At 34.6% G+C, this 19,593-nt stretch overlaps 1 protein-coding gene across 2 annotated transcripts in view; it reads left to right on the plus strand.

Moving 5' to 3' along the window:
* Positions 1–17,444, plus strand: part of LMBRD1 (LMBR1 domain containing 1) — a 105,526-nt gene extending 88,082 nt beyond the window's left edge. For both annotated transcript variants that reach the window (XM_077767247.1, XM_077767248.1), the window contains exons 15-16: positions 16,626–16,717; positions 16,860–17,444. In XM_077767247.1, coding sequence (XP_077623373.1) covers positions 16,626–16,717; positions 16,860–16,976 — 209 coding nt within the window. In that variant the 3' untranslated portion in view covers positions 16,977–17,444. The remainder of the gene's footprint in view (positions 1–16,625; positions 16,718–16,859) is intronic.
* The last annotated feature ends 2,149 nt before the right edge of the window (positions 17,445–19,593 follow it).

The raw sequence follows: 19,593 nt of genomic DNA on the forward strand, positions 1-19,593 counted from the left end.
ATCCCCACCACTGCCTCCACCGCACATATGAAGACATTGGAGCCAAATATTTAAGCTACAAGAAAACAAAGCATCTTGAAAAAAAGCTAGAAAAAATAGCAGGCAGCAAAAAGGGACTTGCAAAGACCAAATATTGGAATTATCAACACAGATTACAGAGCAGCTAACTTTCATAAAGGAGTAAGAACAGATCAAAATATTGGCAGGGGACAACAGAATGAATGAATAAAAAAAGTAACAGATTTGTAATTGACAAATTAATTCTAAGTACAATATTTAGAAATAAACATACAGTAATGGGAATTAAACTCACTTTAAGGACTACAGCTTAAAACCACACTGAGTTCTCCACACATTGTTTATTAATTGTAAGAGGAAATGTAGTAGCTGTGATGACTGTACATCAGAGAAACTGGGCAGTATCTGCACCAGGTGAACAAAATTACTGTCATCAAGGGCAGTGTATCATGTGCCATCAGATACGACATCCTGAGAAGAATGGAGAGCATGAATAAAATCATGAAGAAATACCAGACAAAACCAAATCGATAATTGATGAACATGGTATAAAGTAACTAGCCTGTATGGTTTAAAAATGTCAGTGTCATAAAAGACAGGGGGTCTTGGAACTGTTACAGATTAAAGATATTAGAGAGACATGTTAACCAAAAGTAATACATGATCTGGGATTGGATCCTGTAATAGAGGATAAAAATACTAGAAAGAATAAACTGGGATAAATGACAGGGTGGAAATATGAACTGTAAAGTAAATTTTTTAAAAATATGGTATCAGTGTTAAAATTCTTAAATAGCTATACTCTGGTTATGAAAGCAAATATCCTTCTGCTTAAAAAATACAGACATGTTAAGAGGTTAAGTTACAATATATAATTCAGAAAACATTAAGTGTGTATATGTTGAGAGAATAATAAAGGGAAGGGACAGCCACATGGGAACTGCTGTACACCAGCAAATGATAACTGTTTTAAACACTCAGTCCCAAGGATAGGCCAAGATATGAAACTACTAAAGATGACCATTTCTAACTACCATTTGGCAGATGTTATACATTATATTATTTATACAATTATACATTATTTATTACTGTTAAAAAATTTACACATGTATATATTCTTCTTAAATTACATAAATTTAAGTTTATATCCCCAGTGGTTCAGTATGTTGTATTTGCCCGACAAGATGACAGAACACATTTTGAACATAAAAGTAGTGAATTCCCTAAGCAATTTCGAACCAAAGGTATAAATTTTTATGAAAGTGAGTTAATCTTTCTTGTTTATTTTTAATTTTGAATCTTCTACAGAATAATTCATCTCTCACATTTTCCTGTCACTCTGGTATAATTTCTAGCATCAAATAAATTTTGATTCAATTATAGACATATTCAGTCATGTAAAATGAGTCATTCTCTGACTTAACTTTACAGTATATATTCCTATTGAGGTTCTATGCAGAAGTACAGTTTAAATACAGAAAGAACATATTAAAAACTCTTTAGAATTAAACTTCTTTTCTAAAGGCACATAGTACTTTAAAAGTTACTGAAGAATTTTTTCATATTATTAATAATATACCAGTTTATAAGTATAAAGATGATGTTCTTTATATGGTAATATAATCCAATTTCTTTAAACAATTTAAGATTTTTCTCAAAATGTATCACTTATTGTTAATGATAGAGCAGTTTTTACATTTTTTTAATGTAAAGCTTTTGCTTTGAAAGCTATGAGCTAAAACAGGTAGATTTTCCAACTAGTTTCTTTTGATAGTGTCCGCAACCTACCCTTCTTCTTTCTGAACACTTTTCAGATTTACTCTGTTTACCATATTGTCCATTCCAGAGTATCATGTTTTAACAATTCATGATAGACTATCTAAAGTCTAAACCATTCTCAAATGCTTATCAATAAATTTTAAAACCTGTTGAATTCCATAAAATGTTGGGAACTGACACCAACATAATGTTGCTAACGTTCAGCAAGTTTGGGCACAGACCTGTATCCTGTCCCTATGTTAAATAATACTGAGAACAAAAATAGTTTTATCTATTTGCTTCAGGAAGTACTCCTGACTCTGAAACTACTAAAATAGCTTCATTGCTCAATAAAACTTACTTTAAGACTTCTCATTTCATTGTATCCACCAATCCAAAACTTCTGTCATAAACCTAGCCCAATTCTACCCAGTTCCCTACCTTTCACGACCTTGATTGAAGTGGTCCAGCCCATTCCAATTCCTTAAGCCTTATAAATGTCTTGTCTTTCCCCTTACTATTGTTAGTCTAATAAATTTAGCTTTGCTATTTGACAATAAATAAGCCTACTCATTTTGGGTAACTTAAGAAGGAATTATAATTTAATCAAGTGATTCAGAATCTTACATCTGTTTTTATTTTCTGTCTGCTAGTTTATCTATATGGAAATGCATGCCCAGCCAGCCCCTCAAACCTCAAGTCTAAGACTGAACTCGTCTTTTCTTCCCTCTTCCACTGACTTTTCCTACCTATTACCTTCATGTTATTGCAGGGAGCATGGGGAGTTATCCTGTTCCTTTTCTGTGCCCACAGCTATTACTCAGACGGAAATCTAGAAATCATATTCACATTTTTTCGCTCTTCCAACAGCTAACCAGTTTCCAAGTCTCACTGCATTTAGGAAAGAAATAAAAGAAAACAAAACAACTTAATATGTATCCATCAGTGAGAATTCTTGAAATAACACCGTATACAATGTAATGATATAGCTTTATGTTTCTGTATAGAAAAACATATACTGTATGGTTGTAGGTGGAACAGTGTATATATTTCCTCATTTTTTATGCTATTGCTCATAAACACGTCTAGAAATTTGGCTGTACCTCAGGAAAATGAAATTTGGAGTAGAGACAAGAAGTGAATATTTACTCTTTTTTAAAAAATAGATTTTATTCTATAATTTAATAAAACACTGTTAAGCCTTAAGGATGGAAGTAATATAGATAAAATAAACATGCATCTACCAAGTAGACACTGATTGTAGAGAAGACTTTTTCTTCCCAGTTTGTTGAAATATGTGAGTGACATGGGCAATTACTGAAACTTTGAAAAATTTCTTAGTACCATCCTTTTCCCCTGAATATGGAACATTTATTCCTACTTAAGCTTCTGAGGTTCCAGGAAATTTTAATTTAGAAGAAGTCTTACCTAGGTAACTATGCAGTACTGCTCAAAGCACTTTACATGATCACTAACAATGGATTCAGGTGAAATTTTTTTTTTTACCCACCCACACTTTGGACTATAAGCAAATATGCATTTTGTGGGAGATGCTTATCTCTGTTTAAAAACCAGTATTATTAGTGGCACCTGGGTGGCTCAGTTGGTGAAGCATACAACTTCAGCTCAGGTCATGATCTTATGGCTCGTGAGTTCAAGTCCCACATCAGCATCAGACTCCATGCTGACCGCTCAGAGCCTGGAGCCCACTTCAGATTCTGTGTCTCCTTCCCTCTCTGCCCCTCCCCTGCTCACACTCTGTCTCTGTCTCTGTCTCTCTCTCTCTCAAAAATAAATATTAAAAAAGAAAAAACCAGTATTATTAAAGGAGTTACTACACTAATTGACATTTTATGTTTGATTTATATACTTACAAATAAAATACACATTTTAAGGAAAGCCAGTTTTAATAGGCTGAAAATGAAGCTGCTCAAGAGATTTCATTAGATCCTAAGCCTTAAGGATTGAGGTCAAAAAAAGGACATTGCTGGGTTGCCTGGGTGGCTCAGTCAGTTAAGTGTCTGACTTCAGCTCAGGTCATGATGTCACGGTTTGTAGGTTTGAGCCCCACATTGGGCTCTGTGCTGACAGCCCAGGGCTGGGCTTCAGAGCCTGGAGCCTGCTTCAGATCCTGTTTCTCCGTCTCTCTCTGCCCCTTCCCTGCTCATGCTCTGTCTCTCTCTGTCTCTCAAAATAAATAAATGTTTAAAAAAAAATTTTTTTATAAACAGGACATTGCTGTTTTGTGATGACTATTTGATAATGTCTCCTGTGGTGCTGTGTCCACGTGGGTGGTCCATAAATATAATTTGAAATGAAAATGATAGCAGACTCTTACTGTGGTGATTTAAAAGGAAAATTTGAATATGGACTATCAGTTTAACACCTCCTACCCCATGTTGGGTGAAGCTAATTAATTTTAGCTTTCTGAAATTTTGTAACTAATAAGATACAATTCTGGAGAATACATGTCATCCTTACCCTCAGACTCAAGCACATTAGGGCAGTGGCCCTAAAAAGAAAAACTATATGGCCTTTTTGTCTTATACTCTGAAAATTTGAGGGTGGGAAGTTAACGATAAGTCATCTCTTAAAATTGTGATTATTTTGATAGCCTTATTCAGAAAGTTACCCTGTTTGAGAAATCCAACATTAAGTACTGGCTATTGCAGTTTGCACATCTTTAGAAGATATTGACATAATCTTTTTTAGTAACACTGAAGATTACGGTCCTATTTGTCTTGAAATTCGAAGATAAATTTATAGATGTCTAGGATTCTAGGATTCCATATGATCATTTAATTTTACTTACCTATTATTCCTGTGGTTTTTCACTTAAATGTTTATTGATGTCTACTATGTCAGACACTATTCTAGGTATTTGTTATACAGCAGTGAACAAAACAGTCAAATTCCTGTCCCCATGAGGCTTGCTTAGTAGAAGAAGACAAATAAGTATGTCAAATGTTAAGTATTATAGAGACAAAGGGCTAAGGGAGAGTGAGTGGTGCCCAGAGGAGGGACGATTGGAAATTTTGAGTAGAAAGGAAATTATTACTGAGAAGCTGTCATTTAAGCAAAACGACCTTAAACAAGTGAGGAGCAAAGGCAGCTATCCGGGGACGAGCATTCTAGACCCAAGTGACAGCAAGTGCAGAGTGGGAGTGTCCTGGAGGAGGCAGAGGAACAGGAAGCGGTCAAGTTTAAGGACTTGCACTCTTAACTTTCAGATGCAAGATTGTAAGTAGAACAATGACATGATGTTCTCAAGGGATCACTTTGATTACTGTGTTGCGTAGAGGCCAGGGCTTGGCACACTTTTTCTGTAAAGGATAAGATAATAAATATTTTATGCTCTGTGGGGCACACTGTTCACCTCTGCCACTGCAGCATGACAGCTGCCATAGACAATACATTATGGATGGCTGTGGCCATGTTCCAATAAAACTTATAAAAACAGGTGAGATGTAACTCTTGGGTTATACTTTGCCAAACCTTGAGATAGCCCATAATAAACCCAAGGACGAAAACAGGTTGACAGGAAGCTTTTGCAGTAACCCAAGGGAGAGCTTGTGGTGCAGGTGGCAAGTGGTCAGATGCTAATGTGTTTTACAGGTAACCAGTAGGCTTTGCTGAGGAATCTAGTATCGGATAGGAGGGAAAAGGGTCAGAGGTGATGCGATGGTTTTGTTGTTGTTGTTGTTTTTAATGTTTATTTATTTTGAGGTAGAGTAGGGGAGAGTCAGAGAGAGGGAGAGAGAGAATCCCAATCAGGCTCCACACTGTCAGCACCCCCCTGATACCTGTGTTTTTTAGTGTTTTAATTAGATAATGTTATTTAATATTTTATATTTACTTATTAGATAACATCTAGAATAATTATCTTTAAAACCAATATTTGCAGCTATTACGGTTATACATATTTCAATTGAACTTGTTTGACCTTGTGGTTTGTAGTATTTCTTCATAAATTGGGAACTAGTGATAACTTATTATCTCACTAGTTAGTCATTGCACATTTTCTCATTAGATTTCCTTTATGGCTAAGAGCAAGTGTGGTATGTGGTATGTGGGGTTAGGGCATTACCTCATGGTCAAGAAAGTAAGCAAAATAAAGATGTGAGCCTTTTAGCTATCTGTGTGTAGCTCTAAATAAGATTTATCAATCCAGTGAAAATAATATACAGAGCCTACCTTATTTTGGTAAATGTTTAAAAATGAATAGTTCTTAGAGTGCCTGGGTGACTCATTGGGTTAAACATCCAACTTTTGATTTTGGCTCAGGTCATGATCTCACAGTTCGTGGAATTGAGCCCCGTGTCAGGCTCAGGGCTGACAGCACAGAGCCTTCTTGGGATTGTCTCTCTCCCTCTCTCTCTGCCACTCCCCTGCTCACACGTGTGCACTCTCTCTCCTCTCTCTTTCTCTCCCCCTCCTTTTCTTCTCTCTCTCCCTCTCTCTCAAAATAAATAAACATGAAAAGTATAAAATGAATAGTTCTTGTAAAGAGAATGCAGACTATTAGATGTGGCCTTTGGACTGTATTTACTGACTTCATTATGTCTCACATTACCACCATTCAAAGCACAGTTACCTTCAGCCCTCTCTTTCTTCACACCTAGTCAGCTGCTAAGGGATGCAGCCTGTAGTCAGATGGACTCTCAGATCTCAGCTGAATGACATCTCTCATGAATTTCTGTACTTTTTAACTAGTACTCCACTCTAATCCACACTACACAGTGCTATCAGCTTAATTGTTCTGAAGCAGTGATTATCAAATTTATGCTTGTATCTGAGTCTCCAAACGGCTTGTTAAACATAGAATGCAAAATTTTTGATTCAGTGAATCTGAGGTAAGACTTCAGAATCTTCTCAGGTTTTGCCGCAGTGTGGAAAACACTATTCTAAAGTACTCTCGTAATGCCATTCCTTCGATAGAAATCTGAAGTGCCTTTCCCCTTTTCCTTTGACAGATTCAGTCTAGGATTGATGGACTACCACTACCACTACTACCATCCTTCAAATATGTAGCTTTTATTTTTTCATATACTTTCTGAACATGGCCATCTTTTCCACCTTTTACTTTTTATCTATTTGTTATTGAAATGTCACAAATAGTTTCTGCATCATCCTGCCTGTTTTCATCACCCAAAATCCTGACTATCTGACGTTTACTTCAAACCTGACCTTCTGTTTTGAACCTTCAAACATGTGGTCTGCTTTTTTCTCTTTGAATTCCCATAACATTTACTTGTTATCACATTACCTTACTCTGTCTTAACTTACAGTCATTTATATATCTTATCTCTCTTCTACTCTTTCTTAAATAATCTCTCTGCCCAATATGGGGTTCGAATTCATGACCCCTAGATCAAGAGTCACAGGCTCTACCAACTAAGCCAGCCAGGCACCCCTGTTCTACCCTTTTTTATAGGACTGTAAGCTCCTTCAGGTTAAGAAAATGTTATATAAGTATATTTTTCTGTCTCTCTCAAAACAACAATTTTTGGAATTAAACTACTTTTTTTGTTTTAAACTACTTTTTTTCTTTTACTTTTAAAAAAATATTACTAAAGTATCATAAGATATTACTATACCTAGCATCCTGTAGCTTACTTTATCTGTTGAATGAAATCCGTTGTACTTTAAGTACCTATTGACTTCCTTTTATTTGGTTCAGTTGCTTTCTGAATCTGCTGTCCCTCTATAATGTTATAATTTCTATTCATTGGACTTTTGATTCATTATAAGCCATATCTTTTTCCTCCCCCATGCCTCTAACTTTACTTGAGTTAAAAAAAAAAAAAAAAGACATGCTTTGTATGAAATACGCATCAGAAACTGCCTGTATGTCTGAAAACTATTTTGCCCTCAATTGATATAAATGGTGGGTTGTTTGGTTGTGCTTAGAATTCTGTATAAGAAGTTATTTCTTTTAGAATTTTAAAGGCATTGCATCATCTTCTGTCTTTCATTTTTAACTGGTGAGAGATCTAATGCCAATCTATTTCTTCTTTTGAAGCTAACTTGGTAAGTTCTCTCTTCTCCACTTTCCCTTGGGGAGCTTATGTTCATTAGTTGCTGGATATTTTCAGTTGATCACTTGCCTTATCCATAGTTCATATTTTATGCCTTCCATTTTACTCTGGATACTTAAGTATGTGTTCAGCTTCATCTTCAGACTATATCCTGAATTTTTTATTTCATATAACAAAGTCTTAGATTCCTCAAGTACTTCATTGTTCTGATCTTTTTCAAACATCTTTGTTTTATGGATATAATATCATCTTCAATATCTTGAGGTTTTATAAATTTTTCATAATGGTTTCCTTTAAATAAAATTACAATTCTGTTTGCCTTGGAACAATTCTGTTTATCTTGTTCTTTCTCCTTCATGCTGATAGTTTCTATATATATCTGATGATGTATTCATATTTATGTTAATTTGTATTTAAGTATCAGGAACTAGGAAGCCTTATCATGGTAATTCTGTGACTGAGGTTTCTAATGATCCCTAAATTATATTTTATAATAAATAGGAGGGAAACCAGTTGTTTTACTGGAAAGCTTTTAAATGTGGCTTTTCACCTTCCAGATTATTGTTGAAATCTCTAATCACCTGATGGCCTTCTTCCCATTCTATTTGCTGTTAAAAGATTGCTCTTGGCTTTATTCCTCTACTCTTAACTTTAATGAGGTCCTGGGAAGGACAAGAGACAAATGACCGTGCCCAGTCTGTCATCTTGAACCAAAAAGCTTTGTTCTCAACAGATTGAAATAGTCCTTCATGGTTAAGAACTCTAAATTTATAATCTTTTACTTGACAGATAATAAGTTTGTGAATTGATAGCTTTATTCGATTTAAATCTGCCCATTAAATACTACCATACGTTGGTAATCACCATCTATATTTGGCTTCAGATAACTGAACAGAGAAGAAACTAATGTATTAGCCAGCTGTGAGTTTATTAATTTACCATAGGAAGCATAACTATCAAAGAGACTAGAAGCTTGGGGTTAGTGAACTCTCACCAGAGAGAAAGAATCTGTATGGAAAATCAGACTTATAGTCACATAGTTTCTAGGTAGGCATGGAGTCAGAAAGAGGGCCTCATTGATCTTATTGGCTGGTAAAATCCAGCTGAGATAGCCTCATGTATTGTGTCCATTGTCAAGTGAGTTTGCCATGCAGACCAGAAAATTAGGTATTGACCAGAGCATCACTTTTCTTGGATTTTGCTTGAGATCCCGAGAGTCTCTTGATATCAAAGTTCTTTTTCTAGGTGATGATAAAAGTTCAACTAAGAAGAGTGAAGTTAATTAGGTATAAGCTTTGTAAGTTCTCTGGAGTCTATGCCAAAACCAGTCTAGGTAATTTGTGAAACCTCTCAGCCACGAATATGCAGATTCTTCCTTAAGGTTGCTAACTCCTAAAACATCAGTCTTTTGTTTCTGTAAACAATCACATGTAGATTTCTCTCTGATTTTAGTTCTCAGAAGGTCAGTCTGTCCTATCACTGTATACCTCAGGCAGATATTATCATATTGTCACTTACAAAGAAACTGATACTCCGTTTTCTATCCCTCAACTTTAATATTTTCTACTATATCCACTAAACTTTTTCTACATGAAAAAAAGGTAGTGGAAAACAACTGTTTTCTATTCCTTTTATTTATTTGACTGTCCATGGTCAATTAAGACTAATAGATAGTAAATCTGGTTAATTTAGAGTTTACTAATAAGTTTGTGATTATTTCTACAGGTTATATGCTAATGCTTACCTTTATAACTCCCTTTTATAAATTTATATGGCCGGTGAGTAACACAAATGAAATTAGGAACATTCTTTCTTGGAGCACTAAATAATTTAGCACCTTTGAAATATCTTTTTTATTTTATTTTTTTTTAAATTTACTTAGTTTTGAGAGACAGAGAGACATGGAGCAGGAGTGGAGAGAAACAGAGAGAGGGAGGGAGACACAGAATCTAAAGCAGGCTTCAGGCTCTGAGCTGTCAGCATAGAGCACGATGCGCGGCTTCAACCCATGAACCGCGAGATCATGACCTGCGCCGAAGTCAGACCCTTAACCGACTGAGCCATCTTTGAAATATCTTAAACTTACTTAAATGTAATCCGAACTCAACACAAGTTATACTGGTTCTTAAAAATAATCACTATAAAACTCATGGCTTAGTGTCAAACATCTGAGAAGTGCTATCTTTATTAACCTGATATAGTTTGTATTCATAAAATATAATAAAACTGTTTCCTTTAGAATTTTGATTTTTGATGTTCACCATTCTTTCCCTTTTACTCGGCTTCCCCAGGGAAATTTAATAAAATACTGAGTTAACTATATGCTATTTGTTAATTTAAAAAAAATTGTTTTATTTATTTTAAAGTGAGTGAGTGGGAGAAAGGGCAGAGAGAGAAAGAGAGAGAGAAAGAGACAGAGAGAGAGAATATCTTAAGCAGGCTCCACAGGGCTCCATCCCACGACCCGGGGGTCATGACCTGAGCCAAAATCAAGAGTCAGACCCGCAAGCAACTGAGCCACCCAGGCACCTCCATTTGTTAAATCTTAAGATAAATATATAACTTTGGTTTTTATTACAGATTTCAAAAATTTTCTGCCCTTTTATAAACTATGTATATAGTTAGTATCTCAAAGCTTTTTATGTGTATATGTTTCATATACATATTTGACAATAAAACAGTGATATACTGGAATTTTACTTCTGAAACCTTTCAGTCCAGCCTGTTTTTCTAACCTGACAGTTCATATTTTCACTCCGATTGTCTCCTAATTTAGTGAACCTCTATCTACTCTCAATCCCCTCTGCCAGTCTACACTCCACACATGTTATTCCCTTTCTTAAAATCATTTGGTAAATAATTCCTAATCATATCACAGTAAAATCAAGTTCCTTAGCCTGTGTACAGTTAAGATTTACATGTGTATTTTTAATATTCAGTAGTATCAAGACCCTAATCAGAAATCAGAGTTAGCATAATCAGGGGCAACCATGAGAAATGAAGTGGCATTCTAAATAATCCAGTCTTATGCCATTTTTTTGTCAAACAAAATATTTGCTCTAAAGTTCATTCTCCGGGGCGCCTGGGTGGCTCAGTCGGTTAAGCATCCGACTTCGGCTCAGGTCATGATCTCGTGGTTTGTGGGTTCGAGCCCTGTGTCAGGCTCTGTGCTGACAGCTCAGAGCCTGGAGCCTGCTTCAGAATCTGTGTCTCCCTCTATCTCTGACCCTCCCCTGCTCACGCTGTCTCTCTCTCTCTCTCTCTCTCTCTCTCTCAGAAATAAAAACATTATTAAAAAATTTAAAGTTCATTCTCCATGGTATGTGAATTTCCTCAAAGCTCTTCTCAATATATGCATATATAACATAAGGATTCATTTTATAAACAAAGTACAGATATAGAGTATAATTAATTCTGAGTTGATTTCAGGTGAAGGTATAACATGATGACTTAATTGTGGCTTAAATCAACACTACGTGTTTTAAAAATATATTTAAATTAGAAGATGTGACCTATCATAGTTAATAACCAAAGTTATCTTAGTGGCAGTCAGCATACATTAACAGTGACATAATGGGGGTGCCTAGGTGGCTCAGTCAGTTGAGCATCTGACTTTGGCTCAGGTCATGCTCTTATGGCTCATGAATTTGAGCCCCGCATCGGGCTCTTTGCTGCTAGCTGCTTTGGATTCTGTGTCTCTGTCTCTCTCTGCCCCTACCCTGCTCACTCCCTCTCTCTTTCTCTCTTTGTCTCTTTCAAAAATAAATAAACATTGAAAAAAAAACCAATGACATAACAAATAATTTAAAAGGAAGCAGGAAATACATTTTTCATATATATGAAATTTATCAGTTGTATTTATAATGGCTGCCGTTATATGAAAATTAAAGATTTAATTTCACTTTCTGTTATTTGTTCCATGATAATGAAAAGAGATGGAGGAAGGGTAGACTGTAGTGTCAGTATTCAAAAGTATTTTATTTTATTCATGTGCTCCAGATATCTTTTCTTGGCTCTTAATTTTGATATTTTTTGTGTGGCCACCTTGTCAGAAAAATTTTTTTCTATCTGAACCCTATTTTAATTTTTCATTGTTAATAGTACTCTTTAGTTTAATTAGAACTTTTAGATGTCCTTTTGAGGAACAACAGAAGTTTGCTGAACACTTTTGATTTTAGAACACAGTCCTTAAATGAAACACCTAGTGATTTAAATTTACTTTGAGGGTCAAACCAAGTTCAAAATACTTAATTATAGGGGCACCAGGGTGGCTCGGTGTGTTAATCATCTGACTCTTGATTTCGGTTCAGGTCATGATCACACAGATCATGGGATCAAGCTCTGTATCAGGCTCCCAGCTGAGGGGAAAGCATTCTTGCGATTCTCTCTCTCTTCCTCTGCCCCTCTACCCCACTTGCACTCTTTCATTCTAAAATTGAAAAATAATTAACAAAATATTTAATTATAATTTTTTTAGATAACTGTAGAAAGACACCCATAGATTTCCTTGATATCCATAACTCAGGTAAACAGCTAGAAGATGGCAGATGGTGAACAGAAAAGCCCCCTCTGTTGATTGAGTGTGGAATCATCAGTTGAATATAAAATATATGCATGCACTTATTAACCAAAACTCTTGCTTGGTTCACTTTATATCAATATAAACATAATGATATATATGTTATATATAAAAATAGCTATGAAGAGTTGTTACATACTCACTGTGTGTAGGGATTTGTGGTCCAGTGTCATTTTTCAACATGAACCCTAACCATGACTACCTTTTAATCTTATTTTAGAAGGTTTGTGTCAAATTTACAACCTTTAAAAATAGTAAACATGTAAAATAATGTGATAAGAAAAATGAGATATTTTTTTTTGTGGTGGGCAAAAGAATCAGTAGTGATAAACCAAGTTAAAATGTCACTGAATGGTTGGTTAGACCTCCATGGAGAAATAAGTTGATTTGACTTGCTTCTGCCATTTCAGCCTCTATTTTATAATTCCTGTTCTGGACCTGAGATTTCTGTTTTGACTCCAGAAATGTCTTTCAGTATGGAAATGAGTAATAGAACTTTTATTTTTTAAGTTTAGAACATTGTAGCAATGTTGAGAAGGTTGAAAAACTTTTTTCAAACATGTTTATACTTGTAGGGTTAAACTTACATAATATTTAAGCCATGGAAGATACTGTTCTTATTTTTAAAATAATTGTTAACACCCATTTTTTGCACAAGTCCCAGCTTGTTCCTCTCTTCATTTTTGAAATGTTCAAATGGATTATTTTTAAAAGTATATTACTGTTTAGCAGATACCGTATTACTGAATTATACACATTCAAATTTTGCCAAATCCATTTATATCTGAATTTGTAACTGAACCAACATGAATTCTCTCCATGGTGAGTTAGAAAGTACACCAGGTTGAGTTGTCACACAAAAAACTTTCATTTGCACCAAATAAGGAGATCATGGGGAATGCTTATAAATCTCTGACTCCCCAAGAAAGGGTGAATGAATACCATTTGTTTAAGGTTAGAATTTAAAAAATGAAAAAAAAAAAGATTAGGATGAATAATTAGATAGGGAAACCTTGTCATATGTAGAGGAAGCATAAGGTCACGCATGAACCTTAAAATAACATGTCTATACATATATGTGATGTAAATGAGGCTAAGGCTCCTCCTTGGATAGAGGTTTTAGTATTATAATGAAGTAAAGGTAATTGCTGATCATTCCAGGGATCATTTCTTGTTCCATCTACACCGGCACAAGTTAGGGGTTTAGCTTAAATGGTCTGGGTGGTCTGGTCTGGTGAGAGGTCTTCTCAGGGCAGTCACCATCACCTAAGGGGTGGGTTCCAGTTTCATTTGCTTGAATTAAGAGGTAGGCCAGAAAGAAGAGCTTAAGGAAAAACATAAGACAGAGATTAGTGAATATAAGCAGGTCAGCAGTAAATGTAGTGCCTTGGGGTCTGGGTGGTGACACTTTGACTATAGAGACATAAAAATAATGAACATAGACACAATAGTTATGATACTAATGCCTAAGCCATTCATATACTTTAAAAATCTTAATAATAATTGTTTTTCGTGAGACCACTTGAGCTACTCTTAAATATGTTCTTTATCATGGGTTCAGTTATGCTTTAGGAGGGGGAAGAAAATTAATATTAACTACCACTTTACATGGAGATTTTGGTATACCTCATTTAGTCTTTAGAATGACCCTGTACAGAAGTATGGTGATCTTTCCATTTTATAAGGATAGTCTCAACAGTCCACATTTGCCCATTCACATGGCAAAGAAATGGTCAAATGATATCCAACACTAAGTTTGTCAGACACCAGAGTCTGGGCTCTTCCTTTACCATACTGGACATTTTAGTTATACTTCATTTTCAAGACATATGCAAGTGTCTTGTTTTGACATCCTTGGAATATTGTCAGATTTTAGTTAATTAGAAAAGGTATTATTTAGCAATACAATTTTTAAATAAAACACCCCTTTTAAAAATTTTTAGCTTACTTTGGCAGTTATATTAAATATGAATGCCAAGTACACTGATGGGTACTTTGGAGTACTCAAGCTTATCTAATGGGAGAAGTGGCAAATTGAATACAGGCATACCTCGCTTTATTGTGCTTTGCATTAGTGCACTTTGCAGATATTACATTGTTTACAAATTAAAGGTTTGCAGCAACTCTTAGCATGTCTGTTGGTGCCATAATACAACAGCATTTGTTCAGTTCGTGTCTGTGTCTCATTTTGTAATTCTCACAAAATCCCTTTTTTATTATTATCATATTTGTTACAGTGATCTGTGATCAGTGATTATGAGTTGCTGAAAACTCAGGTGATGGTTAGATTTTAGCAATATAATATTTTTAATTAAGGTATGTATATTGTGCAACAGCATGCTATTGCACACTTAGTAGACTGCAGTTTAGTATAAACATAACTTTTATATGCACTGGGAAAACAAGAAATTCATTGATTTGCTTTACTGCAGTATTTGCTTTATTGAGGTGCTTTGGAACCTAACCTGCAATATCTGTGAGGTATGCTTGTAATTCTGTTACTTTGAAGCAAGAGCTGTAATAGAGGTGAGAATAAAATACTGTGGGAGCAGAGTAAATGACTAATGACTTTCCTTAACAGAGCTCTCATCTCAGCACAGCACCCAACTATAATCTTGGGTGCTGGTAACCATAGGACGGGAGAGAAACATTTGTTTAGTCACTGCTGCTTGAAGCCTTTTTGGTTTTTGTTAGAGAGCTTTGAATATTCCTTCTAGACTTTTCTGTTGAGAGAGAGAGCAAAATATGAAAGAGGCCCTTGATGGAGGATCAGTATATCATCATTAGATAGGTAGTCCCTGCTTATGAAAGGAAGAGATTGCTTCCTTATTAAACTGCATGTTTCTCTGCCAGAAAAAAAAATGATTGCTTTGTCCAGTTTGGTATTGAGCAATTCAGAAATAAAGTTTGAAGTACAGTGAAAGGGATTAGAGTAGATAAGATTTAGATTATCTATATATGTATGTAACATATCTAAAACTTGACATAACAAATCTTGTACTTGCATAAACCATAACCCAAAGGCTACTTTCAGAAAACCATGTGACAGCCCCCAAATAAAGCGATTTAGAACCCTTGGGTAATAAATTGCACTACAGATTTCCCAGCTCAATTTTATGTTTATAGCATTTATTGATGATGAGAAGAGAATTCATAAAATTAGAAATCAACAGTATTTATTTTCTTAATCAGCTATAGGATATGATATTGGTCTCCCAATTGCATGTGGAATTTCTTGCCATTATCAATTTTGTTTAAAATATGCAGAAATCATAATCTTTTTTTGTAATTAACAGACTGAAAAGTTGCCTTGTAAGATAAAGATTTTCCTCTATAATGAATAAAGACCCTCTGAAGTTTAGAAGATTAGAATCCTCTATTAGCTGCAGCATATATAATTTTTCAGTCAGGTACATTATATTATTGCTGCCCCAGCCTTATCTGAATGGTTTTAATAAACAAATATTTCCTTAGATATGTATTAGATATATCTAATAAATATTAGATATATGTGTATATGGTTAGAGGACTCTGTAAGCTAATGGAGATACTCTTTGGATAAAACTAGTATGGAGTCTGACACAAATGTTAAATAACCAGTCTCTTTAAAGAGTTACGTTTTGAGAGAGAAAGGTATGTGAATGATTCATTTGGGTGTATGATGTATTTTTAATTCAAGTTACAATATTAATCTAAAATTCAAACAGTAAGCATATTAGTAAATAACAATTTTGTATTTAAAAAAACAGCAGCCTTTTCAACAACGTTCTTAAAAAGAAAAAATAAATCTCAAAAAACTCTAAAATCTGAGCTGTACTGAAAATTGGATTCTTAGAAAAGTACAACTTAATTATAATCAATTCTGATTACTTTGTTTTATCTTCATCAGGAGAATTTTTATCTGTCTTGTTTTAGCAGATATCTGGCACTCCAGGTTAAAATGCTTTTTTCTTTTTCAAATTAAACTAGCCAATATATATATGTTTTATACTTAAAAGCCAGGATTACAGTGGTGGCATTCATTTTTTTTTAATGTCCTATTATTTGGTAATTTAACACTATAGTAAGGGTACTGAAAGAGTTGGCTTTGGAGAACGACCTAGATTTCAATCCTGTCTCTAATATTTTACTGACCTTGGTCATTATTTGGTTAATAATCTTTTAGATAAAGTATTAATAGTCCATTTCAAAAAAGAAAATATCTCATCATAGTCCTTTATTTGCTTTTATAGATCAGTGTACTGTTACCCGGACATACCTGTTCCTTCACAAATTCTGGTTCTTTAGTGCAGCATACTATTTTGGTAACTGGGCCTTTCTGGGGGTAAGTACCGGCATCACACCTAGGTATGATTTGATCCTTAATTTCCCATTTGTATCGTACTGATAACATTAGATATTCTATTCATTACTTTCTAAATGATTTTATATTTAAGGACTAACATGTAACTTCTTTAAATTTACAGGTATTCTTGATTGGATTAATTGTATCCTGTTGTAAAGGGAAGAAATCAGTCATTGAAGGAGTAGATGAAGATGATTCAGACATAAGTGATGATGAGCCCTCTGTTTATTCTGTTTGACACCCTCTGTCTTAGGGGTTTTATAAGGCTGAACGTCTGTTATGCATTTTTAAACTGTTTAACATTAGGATGAACTGACTAGCTTTCATCAAAAATGGGAGCATGGCTATTAAAAAAAACTATATTTTTTATGTTATCTGACATAATATTGTATCATAGATTAACATTTAAAATTGCTATAATAATTCTATGTAAATATAAAACTATGGATTTTGTGAGGGAATGTTTGTGGGAATTTTTTTTTCTCTAGTGTATAATAGTGTTGAATTGATTAAAAACCTTCCAGAACTAATATTCCCTTTTGTCACTTTTTAAAAACATAATAAATCAATTGTATCTGTGCCTTTGGGTCTCTAGAGTAATGTGGATTTCTGAAGTGTCTATAACTGATTGTCTAAAAATAATACAATATAACTAAAGATAATACTCACAATATAACTGACAAATAAATGTTACTCCCCTCTGCAACTTGTTTTCTATTTTGTACATTAAATCAGTAGTGCCATTCAAATATATTTCACAAACAGATTTCAGGCTACCTGGTGCTGTAAAACCATGGCATTCCAAGATGTGTTACATTGTTCAAATATTAACCCATTACATACCTTGCCATTTCTACAATATTTAAGGCACATACACTGTTGTAGGTAACTAACCTCAAAATTTCCCTTCCAACATAAATGTGACTGTTTTCAAGAATGATTAGTCTTGAAAAAAATCAGTTTACATATTAGTTTAATATATTTGACATTTTTTGCTTTAAAGATATTTTTTCATTCTAAAGATTTAAAATTTTCAAAAAGAATAAGGAATGTTATATAATATTGACAGGGTATTTTGAACATATTTTGGATAGTGAGAAATCATCACAAACAATATTGTAGTTTAGTCACATAAGCAAATCAAAACTCAAAAGCACAAATGAGAACTCTTAAAAAGCACATCTTTGAAATAAAATACCATTAACTTTCTGAAAAAGTCTTAGGGATTAACAACCATCTCCCACTAAATTCTTCTTGCCGTTAATTTTTGTGCCACTCTGTTCTGATTCTTTGTCATTCTAGATATACCTTCCCAGCCTTCATTATTGGCTTCTTCATGCAGCCTTTAATGTTATTTACCAAATTCCATTCCCTCCTGTGTTTATTTTATGTTTCCTTTCTGGATAATCTTCTGTACCCTTAGTTTCCATTTATATTGTTAGATTATATCATATCATTAATATATCATTTTTTCCTAAGCTCCAAATTTTACTTATCTGTTAACTCGAATTGAGTACTTCAAATGCAACTTGAACTTACTTTTCTGGACATACCAAGCCTCCTTCTTTGTTTGTTTGTTTGTTTGTTTTGACAAATGGCACCAGCATATACCTGATTGTCTAAAGCAGAGATCAAGCAGAACTCCTCATCTTTTGTGTATACCTGACTCACCAGTCAAGTATTTGATTTCTCCTTCTCAACTATCCTTCATTTATCGTCCTTTACTCATTCTTACTGCTAGTCCCTGTATTATAGACTGAGTTGTGTTCCTGCACAATTCTTCGGTTGAAGTCCTAACTTCCATTACCTAAGAAGATGACTGTATTTGGAGATGGGGCCTTTAAAGAGGTAGTAAGGTAAAAAGAGGCCATTAAGTGGAACCCCAATTCATTATGACTGGTGCCTTTGTGAGAAGAGGAAGAGACATCAGGGATATACACATATAGAGAAAAGACCACGTGAGGCCATCTGCAAACCAAAAAGAGAAGCCTCTGGAGAATCCAATCCTGCCTGTACCTTGACCTTGGATTTCTAGCTTCCAGAACTGTGAAAAATTTCTGTTGTTTAAGCCACACAGTCTGTAGTGTTTTGTTATGGCAGCCCTAGCAAAGTAACACTATACTGAACTTTCTCATGGATTTTGTGCCATGTCCCAATTCCTTTTGGTCTTATCTTGGTAATACAGATCAGATTATTTCATTTCTTTGCTGTGAAAAGCTTTCAGTTTAGAATGAAATCATTTTTTGTATGTGATACGTAAAGCCTTTCTGGTAGGTTTCTTACCTGACCTGCTTTCTCTGCTGTCCTCACACGGATAATAAGCCATTATCCAGACAGCTGATTTCTCAGATCTCTTGTCTGTTGAACTGTTCCGTCTTTCTATGATACCCTTCCCTTCCTTTTGTCTCCTAAGAAAATCCTTATCCTTGAAATCTCACCTGGTGCTCTTCCCCTAAGTCTTTCAGGCAGGCAGGTGGTCCTGTGAAGTAAGGACACTCACATGGCACCCTGGACAGTGTGTTGTGATTTATTGCTTTCATGCATGCTGCCTCTGGACTGCAAGTCCTTGAACACCTGTCTGGGTTCAAGTTCATCTCTGGTGCCTAGAATAGTTCCTTGCACTTGGAAAGCACTCAGGTGATGGGAGAATTTGCTAGTTAGAAGCTTTAAGTATGAATACCTGATTTAAGCCTATATAAACCATTAGATTAAGGGGAATGTAAATTTGACCTACTTTTAAGATTTACTTTATTTTGAAACTATTGCCCTATTTGTCTTAAATACTAAATATACATTTTATTACTCCTAGGAATACTTTCTGTTGTTATTTGTGTCAGACCAACTCTTAGCTTTTT

The sequence above is a fragment of the Crocuta crocuta genome, unplaced genomic scaffold, assembly GCF_008692635.1.
Source record: "Crocuta crocuta isolate KB4526 unplaced genomic scaffold, BGI_CrCroc_1.0 scaffold518, whole genome shotgun sequence".
NCBI classification, from domain to species: domain Eukaryota; kingdom Metazoa; phylum Chordata; class Mammalia; order Carnivora; family Hyaenidae; genus Crocuta; species Crocuta crocuta.